This window comes from Saimiri boliviensis, chromosome 4, assembly GCF_048565385.1.
Source record: "Saimiri boliviensis isolate mSaiBol1 chromosome 4, mSaiBol1.pri, whole genome shotgun sequence".
Taxonomy (NCBI): Eukaryota; Metazoa; Chordata; class Mammalia; order Primates; family Cebidae; genus Saimiri; species Saimiri boliviensis.
The window spans coordinates 23,768,147-23,783,222 of record NC_133452.1 but is presented as its reverse complement, the minus strand read 5'-3'; the positions used below and the strand labels follow the sequence as shown (position 1 = coordinate 23,783,222).

Sequence of the window (15,076 nt, the reverse complement as noted above, 5' to 3'; positions counted from 1 at the left end):
AAATGACAGATACAGGTGAGGGGAAGGAAGGCAGCAAACCACACTGCCATGTGTGTACCTATGCAACAATCTTGCATGTTCTTCACATGTACCCCCAAACCTAAAATGCAATAAAAAAAAAAAAGCAGAGCTTCTTGGAGAATTGCTGACTCTAGGTCTAGGGCAGGAAATGAACAAGATGATCCTGTAACATCTTGCCATATTAGGTAGTCACAAAGCTCTCAAAGACAATTTGAGCCATGTCAAAAGACTGGAACCAACTTGAAAAAGTTACTACTGGCCAAATATGGGGAAATTCGAATTTCAATAAGGATAATAAATGTGATCGATTTTTTTTTTTAAAAAGAAAACTACCAGAGTCTGAAACATAGAACGTGTTGTAGGTAAGTAATTAAGAATTGTCAGCTTTAGAGTTAGACGTATCTGAGTTTGAATCCTAGCTCTGACAGTATTTGGGCAAGTTACTTAAATTCTCTAGTCCTCAGTTTCCTCTGTAAATGGAGAGAATTATGACAAAATAAAAAAGATGAAAGAATGATAATTAAAATATAAGTTCTCCGTAAGTGCTAGTGTTCACATTATACCACCATTTTAGGATCACAAGGCATTAATTTTTCTTATCCTCTCTGGACAAGTCATACTTTAATTTCTTTTAACTTTAGTGAGACAGAATGTTCAGAACACTAAGACACAGAAGCTGGTGAAACAGGTTTTATTCAGCATTTTTTCCTATTAAAATAATTACTCCCTCTGCTTCTAGACCTTTGCCTAAAGGGAAGTCCTTTATAGAGCAATCCATGCTGTCCTCAACTTGAAGGATAGGTTCCTTGTATTAGAGAAGAAGTGACCAGGCCTGCGTCCTAGCCCTTGTAGGAAATGTACAGCAAACAGAGAAGGTGTCCTGAGTCCCGTATATTTTTTCTTAATGCAGAGGCTCAGTAGTTCATTAAATCTACATCTCCCAAACTCAGTCTCATTGGGCCTTTAACTTAAAAAAAGAAAAGAAAGAAAAATAAAAAAGAAGACAAATTACTTCTTTAGCAAATTAGGGACACTCACATCAGATTTCAGGATTTCTATCAAGTATCTATTACTACATACTTTTAATCTAAGTACATAGCCCATAAAGTGGCACATAGCCTATGGCCAACTGTACTTAAGGGCAGTCACTACATTAGTATTTCTTATTTCCTTTAGGGAGAAAAATTGTTATGTAGGCATTATGAGAGGTTCAATTCCCTTCTGGAAAAATTTCCCAAGTACCTTATAATAGCTATGCTTGACACAGCATTCAGTTTTCATCCCTATGTATTTTTATTTCAAAATTATTTATATTAACTAATCAATACCTGATTATTGTAGATAACTTAGAAACTAAAGATGTTAAAAATATAAAAACACAATTACATATGATTCCATCATCAAAATAAAACTATTGTTAACATTTTTACGTTTGTTCTTTAAACTTTTTCTATGTTTAAATGTGATACATTTTTATTTTTATTTGATATAAATCCAATTTTAAAAAATTGGATTTACATTTTGCATTCTATTTTAAACCATTTTGGCACTAAAAATATGACATAAATATTTCCCCTGACATTTAATACAATTTTATTCATCCTTGAAAATGCTTTCATGTATTACTTTTATAAATACATACTAACCTCCTGTGGTTGGACACAAATTGTTTTCTGTTTTTGATTTCCAATATGTTCTGTGATGATTTTTGAGACTAAAACTTGGTGGACAAAGAAATTATTTTCTGAGTCAAAGGATATGAACATAATTTAACATACTTCATAGCACTGATATTAACATTACCAATTTTTTTCATCAAAAAGATGAGGAAAATTTATTACACCTTTAACATGAACTCTTCCCAACACTGGGTATTATCATTAACAAGTATATATAGATTTTTGTGTCTGTGCATGTGTGTGTGTATGTAATTTGGAAGTACTTTTTCTGAACTCATTGTTGTATATACAACCTTCCTGTTTTTGATTATATACCAATACCACATAGGTATGGATAACATGTCAGATAGAATTGCTTCTGTGAACTTGTTTCTTGCACGTGGAAACCTCAGTGGGAAATGCTGTTTTTTTGCAAAAATGATGATCTCCTTTTGGATTTTTATACCACTTAGATCTGGTCTTCTCTTAACTTCTTTCTCCGTTTCATAAATAGCTGACTGAAGTTAGGGAATCAATGAAGTGGGTCATTGTATGAAGCTCTAAAATGGATACAATGAGGCATGAGTGTTTGTAACTTAAAGAAGACTCAATGACAGGGACTGGACATAGATAAATGTAACTTTCATGCATTTTTAAAACCTAAATACTAAAAGCTCCAAAATGAAAAGAGAAGGACTTGCTTTGTGCAAGTGTGGCAGAAAAAATATAGGACAACCTGGACACAAGGTGACCATGAGTGGACAGTGAAGCACTGCAGTAAGGAAACAATCATGAGCTTGGGTTTTATAAATAGGAACATGGGCATAAAACTGAAGCTTTTGGGTCAATACTAAAGTCTTACGTCCACTTTTAGATTCTACAGCTGTACAAAGACATGGAGAATATTCCCTGCACTTTTCTTTGTTCTGGGAAATTTAAGTCATTACCACATAAAATTTACTAATCATGATGAGTTTCTCAGATGTGCATTATGACCTCCATTTTACACAAAAGGATCAAAACTTATAAAAGAAAATACTTTAAGGTTATCAAACTCTTTATTGAGGATGCAGGGATTCAAACCAGGTTGATCTGCCTCCAAGTCTCATTCATCCTCTCCGTCATTTAGCTGCAAGGCACAATGGGAACACGATGCTGAGAACACAATGAAGCAAGAGGACAATGATTACTTGGGCTCTATCCTATTACCTAAAGAAAACACCCAATTTGTAGTAAATCTCCTTCTTCTACTTTGATGCTATACTTGTGCTTACCCAAGCTGGAAAATTGCTAGTAAGAGAGATTCTCCTGTTCTACATGACTGCCCTGTGTGAGGCAGTTCCTTCACTGACCTTGCATATAAATTTATTTCCATGCTACCACCTGGGAACACTGGGGCAGGTGATGATTCACTCACCTCTGACTGACCAGACCTATCATGCTGACTGTGTTAGAGGACTCAGCAGATGTTTAGATGGAGACAAGAAACCCATAACATTTTCTAGGTATTAAGTGGCAGAACAGAACTGAATAAATTAAAAGGTTGCCAGGAAAAGTAAAAGTAATAGAGGTTGTTTCTCTGCCAGGAGAAGAGAAATCTGAATTATGACTTCCAGAAAGACCACCTTTCCTCTCCCCAAAAAGAATTTAAACCAGCTGATACCTGTCTCCACTAAGAATAAAGAGGAAATAAATTTAGATTTTATCATAAGAAATTATAGGTCAAAAAGTAGAATTTCCTAATGGTATAGATGTAGAGTATTGCAAAAGTTTTTAGATGGTGCTATGAAGTCAATTTTATTTACAGAAATTTTTATTTTTGTTTTATCTTTTATTACTTGTTTTTAAAAATTTTTATTTTTATTTTTTGGATACATAATGGTTGCCCTTATTTATGAGATACATATGATATTTTGACACAGGCATACAATGTACAATGTTCAAATCTGGGTACTTGGAATATTCATTACCTCAGCCATTAATCATTTCTTTGTTAGGAAGATTCCAATTTTACTCTTCTAGTTTTTTTTGAAATATACAATAATTTTTGTTAACTATAGTCACTCTATGGTGCTACTAAAGTAGATATTATTTCTTTTATCTAACTATTTTTGGAATCATTAACCAATCCCTCTTTATCTTCTCTCTCCATTACCACTCCCAGCCTCTTGTCACCCTCCTACTCGATCTTCATGAGACTGAACTTTTAGCTCCCACAAATGAGTGCAAATATGCACAACTTTTGTATGTCTGGCTTATTTCAGTTAACTTAATGTGTTCCAGTTCAATCTATGTTGTTGCAAATGACAGGTTTTACTTTTTAATGGCTAAATAATATTCCTTTCTCTGTGTGTATAAACACACATGTACACACACACACACACACACTGCTCTTGAAACTTTCACCAATGTTGACATTTAAGTCCCAAGTCCTTTCTGAATGCTGTCATATTTTTACAATTATTTTCTTAAATAATGGCTGCATTTACATGGTATTTATCCTAAAATTTTTTGAAAACTATTGCCAAATTGTGCCCCAAAAGTTTCAACTGCTTTCACCAACAGTGTATATATTTTACCTTGCCAACACTGAATATCATTAATCTTTGAACTTCTAGCATTCTAATAGGTGAAAAAATAATATTAGACTTTAAAGGTACTCTGTTGATAACAAATAAGGTTCAGTGATTTGTTTCATATGCCTGTTACCCACTTTTACTTATTTTGTTTAAATTGCTTTTGTTTATAACTTTTGCCCATTTTTCTATTGGGCTGATACAACAAATGCATCTTTGCTATGCATTTAAGTATCTAGAACTATCATGAGTACATCCCTGAAAAAGCCACAGAATATTTTCTTATGAATCTTGCGTTCTAGGGAAAAAAGAAAAATAAACAAAAATATCAGTAATATGTACAGTCATGCACCACATAATGACATGTTGGGAAACAAGGGGCCACATGTATATAATTGTGGTCCCATAAGATTATACTATGGTATTTTTGCTGTATCTTTTCTATGTTTAGATACACAAATACTTACCATTGTGTTACAGTTGCCTAAAGTATTCAGTACAGTAACATGCTGTCTGGGTTTGTAGCCTAGGAGCAATAGGCTATTCGATATACCACAGGTGTATAGTAGGTTATGCCATCTATGTTTGTGGAAGTACACTATAATGTTCATACAATGACAAAATCGCCTAACAACACATTTCTCAGAACATATCCCTGTGATAAAGTGACCCATGACTATTTTGAGATAAAATATTGGGGAATGATCAGGATTTACTTAGAGGTCGCTTTAAGCTAACTGATCAGGAAAGGCTTTTAAAGGAGGTGATTTTTTTCATGATATTACTGATAAGATCACCCAGTAGCAGAGCATCTTTTCAGGTGATGGAAATAGCACGCATGAATTTGGGGTATTTCCCTAACAGAAAAGGAGGAAAGGCTCATGGGGTGAGCCTTCCAATTTCTCCAACCTCACCTCTTTCCACTTTCCCCTCCCAGACCTTTTCCAGTTTTATGGAGAAGCCGCTGCACAGCCTGGTAGTTCAGGGGAAGGAGCTTCAGTTTTATTCCACGCATGTTGGAATGGAAGTGGAATTTTCTGTAAAGGAGTGACAAAATCTGATTTACCCCTTAACAGATTACTCTGGTTGCTAGGTGTGAAATCAATCACTGAGAACAAGAATGGATGCAGGAAGACAAATCAGGAGTCTAGGGCACTTGTCTAGGTAAAAGCTGATATTTACTTGGTGTAGAGGATACTATACTTGGCCCACCCAGATTCCCTTTACCTGCTGGATGTCCCAGTCTCCTAGCTACCATGAAAGTAGGCTTCTGTTGGCTGGGCATAGTGGTTCATGGCTGTAATCCCAGCCCTATGGGAGGCCAAGGTGGGTGGATCACCCGAGGTCAGGAGTCCGAGACCAGCCTGACCAATGTGGTGAAATTCTGTCTCTACTAAAAATACAAAAGTTAGCCAGGCATGGTGGCATACACCTATAATCCCAGCTGCTCGGGAGGCTGAGACAGGAGAATTGCTAGAACCCAGGAGGTGGAGGTTGCAGTGAGTTGAGATTGTGCCACTGCACAACAGCCTAGGCAACAGAGTGAGACTCAGGCTCAAAAAAGAAAGAAAGTAGGTTTCTATCAATCCCAGCTGCCTGTTTCCTGGGAGACCGTACCTTGTCTTCCCTCTCGTGGACCTTAGCCAATAATTGACTGACAAAGGGATCCCTTGCCTGGAGGTGGGGGTAACTCTCTAGTATAATGTGCTCTAGTATTTTATAGTTGTCAGCCTGAGGCTATTCAGCTTAAATGATGTTTTTGCTTAGCTCTCTCCTACCGTTCTTCCCTGTTTCTTTTTGGTTTCTGTTCCTCAATAAATTACTCGAACAAGAATCTTCCTATCAGGCTCTGTTTTTAAATAACCTGACCTAAGACAAAATTTAGAGTGGCAGAGGCTGAAATAGCAGAAAGAGAAAAGATTAAGGTTAGAGATAAGGGTTACAGGAATGGTTCTGGAATGTGAGAAAAAGATGGAAATAAAAATTGTTAAAAATTTTCATTATTGCGCAAGTTGGTGGGTAATGGCATCATGTATTAAAAGAAGTAGATTTGCAAGATAGAGAAGGAAATGATTCTATTTCAGTTATGTTAAATTTAAAGTGTCTATACATGGATACCCTCAGGTAGGCAATTAAGTAAACCAATCTGTTGATCCAAGGGGCAGTTCAGTCTAAAGATCTATATTTGGGATTCAACAGTGGCATTCAAATAATATTTGAATGCATGTGACAGAGTGGGAGTATTTATGGTGAGAATATAGATGAAAAAGGCAAAAGTTCCTAGGATTGAGTCCTGGCATGACAGTTGGAGCAGAGAAGGAAAATCCAGCAAACTACTGAGGAGTGACCAGTGAAGTGAGGAAAGAGGAGAAGGTTGTATCACAGAAACAAAGAGAATAAAATGTTTCCAGAGGGCATGACCAACTGTTGAATGTAATTGGGTGCTTGATGAAGATGAGACAACAGATCACAAGACATGGAAACAGGGAGATTATTACTCACTTTGGCAAGAGAAGATTTTGGTAAGAGAAGATTCTGAGGTGATGGGTATGTCTACGTCCAAACTCATCAAAATATATACATTAAATGTGTGCAATTTTTGTGTATCAATTAGATCTCAACTAAGAAAAAGAGGGGAAAAAATGCCAAAAAGGAGAGAATGGAAGAAGTAAATACATTGACCTAGGCAATTATTGTTGCTGTAAACAGGAGCAATGAATCAGTAACTCAAGAGGGAAAATGAGGTCGGGGTATTTTTCTTTTTGATTAACACTGATAGGAGGGAGAAACTGATTATCCAAGAGATGGAACAACTGTAGGAGAAACTCCTTGAATAGACAAAAAGTGATGGGATCTAGTGTCCATGAGCAGGGTTTGGCTCTAACCTGCAGTAGACACACTTCAAATTTACAACAGAAAGGTTGATAGATAATATAAATGCCTGTGAAGGAATGTTTATAGATGTTGTAGTGAGAGGCTGAACTAGTTTTTGATGGACTGTTTCTATTCAAACAGTTTTGATCATCTGTTCTTATCAAAATATGAAATGACAATGAGGTTGAAATAGGGAGTAAGTATGGTTTTGGTAGTTTGGAAATTTTAAGATGGAAGAGTAAGGATGAAATAACTAATGAAATATTTATATTTAATAATGAAATAATTTCTTGATATTTATATTTAATAATTAATGAAATAAATTTTCTTAGAGGGGTGATGTAGTATAATTTCCTTGTGCTATTGAATATCCCTTTTGGCATGTGTACTCAATGAATTTTAAAGGAAACCAGTCAGCAAGGTTCTGAGTCTTTCTTGCCCGTATTTAGGTGCTCAGGTGTAGACATGGATTAGGCAGCTGGTTGGGTTTAACTAGCATTAACGGCAGGAAAACACAAGCGAGTTAAGGAATTTGCAAGAAGCAATTAAGGGGTAGACTATGAAATCTAAGCTGGGCTAAGAAGGAAACGAGAGGGCGGATGGAAGGAGAAAACAAGAAGGTTAATTTTGAAGTTTTGATGAGGTTGAAGAAGTGCTGCAGTAGGGGTAGTAGAATATGTGAGTTTGTATGATAAAATGAGGAAACAGAGATAGATGTTTGGCATCCACATTCAGAGGTATTAGAAACATCTGTGATAGCAAGGTCAAAAGTGTGGCCCTGGAGGTGTGTGGGTTACAGGAAACTTCAATGGAAGGGGAGAGTCTGAGAAACCGTGAGGATGTGGTATTAGATGTATCATCCACATGCATCTAAAAGTCCCCAAACTTGGGGAGAGGAATAGGGACACAGAGGCTTATAGAATGGGGGTTGAAGTCATCAGTGGAATACAGAGACAGGGAATTTGTAAAGTATGATATTTATCTCATTGATTTCTATGAATTTTCAGTTTTTAAGTGTATTTTATTACAAGAATTATATACAACAAAAATCAGAATATAAGGCACAAATCTCCCATAACCCCGTCACTTGGTCAGAGGGTGGTAGATTTTGATGAAGCCCTGTAGCTTTTTCCGGTCTGCTGATCTCTGATCTGGCCAGGTGTTTCATTTACTTTGCTTACTCATTCTTCATGGAAATGTTGCAGGGCTTTATGTTACTAAGAGTGGCTGCCTTTTAACCTGGCGGTCAGTGGAAGCAAGTCCTCATATGAACAGGCCGTCTCTTTCTGTCCCTTTCACCTCCCTAGTCCAATGCACTGATTTCTCCCATGTAGTTAAGATCTGGGACAAGAACTATTAATAATGGGTGTAAAATAGGGCAGCAATCCTTCATTTCACAAAACTTGTCTCATTATGGGTTCCCTAGCTCAGATAGTCTCTCGTTTCCACAGAGCTGATTGGTTACATTCGATTACTCTTTCATCCATCCAGATCTTCCTTCAGTCTCAGTCATATTTACAAATCTGTGGCAAGTCCGTTCTCTTGATATTTGTGACTAACAAGTTGTTATTCCATTTGGTAAGTGGTGTCGTTGCCACAGTTGTCTTGAATATCTGCTGATTGTTTCCGGACAGGGAATTATGGGGAGAGCGGAATGGATGCTTTCAAAGAGCTGGCTGCCCAGGAAGGGCTCTGCATCGCCCATTCGGACAAAATCTACAGCAATGCTGGGGAGAAGAGCTTTGACCGACTCTTACGCAAACTCCGAGAGAGGCTTCCCAAGGCCAGAGTGGTGGTCTGCTTCTGCGAAGGCATGACCGTGCGAGGACTCCTGAGTGCCATGCGGCGCCTTGGTGTTGTGGGCGAGTTCTCACTCATTGGAAGGTAAGGCTCTCTCTCTCACTATCTCTCTCTCTCTCTCTCTCTCTCACACACACACACACACACACACACACTCACACTTTGGAATACATAAGCTTCCTTTTACAAAACTGGACTTCTAACTCCAAGTGGGAGAGATGTGCAGTGCTGAGCTCAACATTAGTTCTGGATCTCACTGATAATGTGGATATTGGCATCTTCCTGCTAGACAAGAGCAGAGCAGAGCAAGGCTGAGGAAGGAGGATTGTTTAAGCCCCCAGGAGATTGAGGTTACAGTGAGTTATGATTGGTGCCACTGCATTCTAGCCTGCGCAACAGAGTAAGACTTTGACTATTTAAAAGAAAGAAAGAAAAACAAGAGCAGAGCAGTAGATAAGAAGAATTTTGAGACTTATTCAGAAAAAATGATGGGAAGCTGATCTGGAGAATTCTGTCACTATTATGAACTGGGCAGAATGATAATGGCAACTTAAGTCTTTCTAGCTCTTTTTTTTTAACCTCCTAATAATGCAGTTGAGCTCATACAAGTATTTCTGAGAGTCTTGCACGTGTTTCTTTAGGTGCTTGTCTATGAAGAGGTCAGCTACATGTGATCTCTACCTCTTTTATTCCTCTTATCTGCCCCACCTCTGCTGGGTTCCACTGACATATCCTAGGGAGTTATTGTTGCAATGAACACTTGAGCTTCTGAGGGTACTGCTTCCTGTGCTAATAGTTACACTCACTGATGCATGGAATCTTTGAGATGCCAAAGCTATACCATGCTCTTTGCCAAGTGAGGAAAAATGTTTCTGCTTTTCTGGGCTACTTTCCACAAGTGTCTGTCAAAATGGTGTTGGCTCAATTTTTTAGAGAATTTTGATGAAAGCAGCCTTTTAAATATTTTTGTTCATAATTTTCTCTCCCTTCCCTGACATCCAGATACAAGTTCATAAGGAGCTGAACTGGGGACACAGCCAAGTGGTGAGCCTATCCCATCCTTGGAAGTAGCCTTCCCTTGAGGTGGCTGAATCCCTCTATTTATGGGGGATGGAGTCTATCCTAAATGCTGTTTTGTCACTCATGTCAATGCACATGTGGTGGGCTTGGTTCCCTCATTTCAGTAGGCATGTCCAGAATGGCACCAGTTTAACCTCAAGCAGCAACTTCTAGCTACATTAGTAATGCTGTCAAATATGTCTCATTCCCTTTCTAAGGGATTTTATCTACCAAATGTTGAACTTTTTTGAAATCAGAAGCCATTGTTTGGTTTCTTTCATAACACATGGTATGATTCTGGCTACTGCCAGAGTCACAATAGGACATTGTGTAGGTGGTCATGAACTTCTTTTCATACAGGTGAAGATCATAAATCATGGTATAGATAGCAGCAGGAGAGATTTGGTTAAAAAAAAATAAGAACTTTTTAAATGAAGACTTACAGCCTGATCTCCATGTCTCTTGTTTTCTCTCACACTTCACATGCAATATGTCTGGAACTCTTCTTGGTGCTACCATCAAAACATATTCAGATGTGGACAGCTTGTCACCACTTCCTCTGCTACCATCCTGGTCCAAGCCACCACCATCTTTCACTTGGCTTGTTGCGATAACATCATAATTGGACCTCTTGGCCATCTAGTCTTAACAAAGAAGGCAAAATGATCTTATAAAAAATTAAGTCAAGCAATGTCACTCATTACCTTACATGCCTAATACCTTAAAATGACCTCTGTTTCTTTCATAACAAAGTCATTACAAAGGCCTTCAAAGCTCCATATTTGATCACTTAGAATGAGTTGCTTAGAATGGAATAATAAACTCTACTGATAGAAAAATAGACTTTTAAAAAAAGTTCTCATAGAGAATAAAAATATTATATATTTAATAATTGTGGGGTAATAAAAAAACAAAACAAAACAAAAATGGGCTAAGAGTTCTAGCTATGCTATGAAGTAATTATGTGATCTTCTTTACTTAGTAGCTTTTTGTCTTGGAGCCTGTTTTTTAAAATAAAAATAAAATGTTTGGCTCCAGGTTATGTTTAAACCTTTTTCTAGTACTAGAATTTATAATATATTAAGACAATATGACTAATTTAAGATCAATAGAGATGTATTTATAGATTTGTTTGTCTAATATTATTCATGAATTTAGACTGCTCAATTTTCTCACTAGTCACTTTGTTAAAACCAGAATTTATAGAATAAGCTGGTCAATATTAGGATAAATCTGTGGATATGTAATATAGTCAGCAGACCCAGGGGAGAATCAAACCTTTGACTCTGAACAAATTGGCGCAGTATTCTCACCAAGCAAATTAACTAATCACAATCAAGTTAATCATAGTGCAAAATATTCATTTCTTCTAGGCTCTATGAAATAGCTTAATTTAAGATGCTTCTCAGAATTATGCTCACTATATTTATAATAATGATTGTAATAATGATTGTGATGCTGATGATGCATCTGCATCTGATAATATCTGTTTAGGACTTACTATATACAGGCAATGTTCTAAGAACTTTGTGTATAACTCATTTAATTGTCACAACAATGCAATAAGATAGGAACTAATATTATTCTACTCTTGATATATGAAGGAGTACAGTAACTTGTCAAAATGTGCTGCAGTGCCAGAGCTGGGATTTGAACTTAGGCATTACAACTTGAGAATCTGTGCTACTAATTAGTATGTGTGTGGGGTGATGGAAAAACAAAACAAAATGTGAGGTAAGAGTTCTAGTTTTACTGTGATTGTTTTTTTTTTCTCCAGTCTTTCTAAGGTTTAATTCAGGTAGATTGTTTTGTTTAAGAGATATTGGCATTAATCTTAGTTTTCTTTTAATTTGTTCTCTCTTTCAGAGATTTATTTCATTGTTTAGAGTCACCTTCTTTAGCAAAATCAGCTGAAGTATATATTTTTCTCCCATGAGAAAATTATTTTATGCTTTGAGTTAGTCTTTATTTCTTTGCATTCTTTTATTTCCCTCCTAGTTTTAAATATTTTCTATGATAATTCATTAAAGGATAATTCAGTTAACCTTTTTTCCAGCTCATTTCTTTATCTTAACATGAGATTCTACAATATCATTCTCTTTGCATGCCAAGCTTTATCTATAGAACATATTTATATAGAAGCCAACTTGGAATGGGTGATATTTCTCTAAAATCCTAAGGTATAATTATTAAAATACTAATAGTTAACTGATGGATCTGTTCTAATTATTAAATTGTTTTCTCTATCTGAAGAAAGTAAAACAGAATAATTTATGTGTATGAGCACAAAACCATAGCTACCATTTATTGAGGGTTTATAGGTACTAGGCTATTCATATATGTTGTCTTCAGTTCCAACAACAACCCTGAAAGGTTGACTTAAAAATCAGAAAAGTTCAATAATTACCCCAAATTCCTAAGTTTAATAAGTGGTAGAGTCAATATTCAAACTTACTACTGTACCATATTATCATATACATATGTAGATATTGAATTATAACCTCCTCAGCTGTAGAAACCAGGTTTTATACAATTGTTTATTTTCCTTCATGTCAAACATAGTGTGTTGGCATCATAACTTTTAAATAACTACGTCAAAAAGCTTGGGAGGTGGTAGAGAGAGCAGGGAGCCATAGTATGTGACCCCTGATTTCCCTTTGATATTCTAGAATCAATAAATTTTACTTGGTTTGGTAAGGGTTGATGATCTTCAATCAGCCTGTGTCTCCACAATTCATCTGTAAAACTGGAACAAAAACCCACTTGGGTTATTGTATTTGTCTAATCACAAAATGCCTGCTTGCCTGCTGAATCATCACTGGGTCTCAGCAGTAGGTCCCTTGTGGGTACCTTACCTCCCCTAAAGACACACTATTCTTTCAGGGTGAGTGACAGCCTCCTGGTCTTAGTCCTTTCCCTAGTGTTGGCGTTATCCAGAACTTGGTTTCCTCATCTGGGGAAGCCTTTGCTCTAAGTTTACCTCTGCCTTGTTAGGAGTCTCTGATTAGACATACTAGGTGTACCATATTTATTTATATATTTGCCATCCCTTTTTATTGGATTATGACTATATCCTTTTTTTTTTAACAGTTCTTTCATTTCAAATGCTTGTTCCTTGCTAGTGTGTGCTGTTTTAACTATTTCTTCTCCCAACTCTGTGATCTTCTCACTCATTAGGCCAACTTTCTATCACTTGTCACTGCAGAGAAATACCAACCCCTGCACTTTAGCAAAAACTTGATCCAAGAAAATGTTAATCCCATGCTTTTTTAGTTGAAACACAACAAACACGTTAAACACACATTTAAAAAGTGGTTGAAATGGAGCAATTCCTTTATTTGGAAAAAAGACTGTAGTTTCATTTTAAAGCAAATGGAATACTTCATTTTGACTGTGTACCGTTTGGGGGTCTTTTTCTTTCAGAACACATATTTGGAAAACATGACCTCTATATCCTTGAAATATAAGATTATATACCATGGTGTTATGTTTCATATACCTTTTGAAAATAAATATTTTTTTTAGGTTTCATCTTTCCACTATGAAAAAAATGGGGAAAAATCTAAAGTTTGCAACCGTTAGGAAAAGTTGCAAAGGTTTTATTTTAAAGAGAATGTGGACTTTCATGGAAGTGTGACATCTCCAAAAATGGATTATAATCAGAAGGCCAGTAAGGCCGATAAGCATTTTCTGATGCTTAATAGTCATGACTTACAGCTATATGACTTGGCCTTTTCTCAGTTCCCAAGGGCAGGAAATGCTTACAAACCTGCAGACAGGCTATACCTTTCTTTAAACACTCCTCCTCTACGGGCAGAATAATGAGAGTTTTGTGGAAAATTACACTGCTAGAAAAAGACTGAGAAATGTGTGCTAAGATAGGAGAAGGAATTTTGTTTGGAATATGCTGAAGAATAAACATTATTTGTGAGATATCAACAGGTATTGTGAATATAGATCTCTGACACAGAATTGCTCAGGATTTCCATAATAACTGAGGTGGCTGATTTACATTAAATTTGGTAATTATGAATGCTTACTTTATTCTAACACCAATAGTGTCATGTTTCAGACACTGGACATCTGAAACATGAAAGATTCCACTTTCATCGTCTTTACCTGCCTTCAGTGTATTAAAATACCGAGGAAAAGGGTTTCTGGTGCTGTCTGCATCTGTATGGCACTACTCAATTGGAATGGGTGAAAAAGGATGTCATTATGATTCAACTCATTTTGTCTCTGATGCTGATCAGAGATAACATGAAATTTATCTTAATATGTTCTTGTAGCACCTGTGACGGTTCTTACCTGGGTGCAAATCAGAATCAGCAAATGCACTTAAAAATAGATTCCTTGATCTCACCTTAGACCATCAATAGAATTTCTTGGTCAGGACTTTGGATCTTCTTTTTTTTTGACCTCTGTTGAGTTAGCTTTCAGAAGTACTATCTGATGATGCCTGGATCAGGGCTTTGCACTCATATGGCATTCACTATGAATGAACTGCTTATAGGACATATTTGAAAGGGAAGACAAAATGAATGTTTAACTCTATTGCCTGTTATTCTACCATTTCAGCTCTGTTTTTTCATTTCTTGAAATTTACTTGCCTTTAAGATTTTTGTCTTAAACTACAGAAACACTTGAGATTAGTAAATAGTAGTAGGAGTAGTAAAAATCTATTTGCAATTCTGTTTATTTCCTGTGTTTGTGTCTTCTCCTGCTGCCCAAATTGGCCTGTTGACCTGCCCTCTGAACACATAGTCATGCTCCAGTTTTCTGACTAATCAAAATGCAGAGTAGGAGCATTGAAACATAATTCAAGGTCAGTCTTAGCCATCTCCAAGTTGCCTGGGGCCTACCAATGAAGTACTATGCTTGCTAATTACCAGAATGGGAACTGATGACTGAGTTGTTCCTGAAGTTAGACCCCCTCCATAGCCACTTACCTGTCTGTATCATAAACCTGGGGAAGTTTTAAAAAGTTTAGCTTTGAGCTCCACCTTCTTTCTAGTTTAATATGCTGGGGAAGGGACTTAGGAATTTATATGTGCTCTTCAAATCAGCTTTATTGAAATTCACCAATCT

The 15,076-nt window shown here is 36.5% G+C and overlaps 1 protein-coding gene across 7 annotated transcripts in view; it reads left to right on the top strand.

Moving 5' to 3' along the window:
* Nucleotides 1-15,076, top strand: part of GRM1 (glutamate metabotropic receptor 1) — a 417,120-nt gene that overhangs the window by 127,501 nt on the left and 274,543 nt on the right. For all 7 annotated transcript variants that reach the window (XM_074397312.1, XM_074397314.1, XM_010337527.3 and 4 more), the window contains one exon: nucleotides 8,764-9,013. In XM_074397312.1, the coding sequence (XP_074253413.1) occupies nucleotides 8,764-9,013 (250 nt within the window). The remainder of the gene's footprint in view (nucleotides 1-8,763; nucleotides 9,014-15,076) is intronic.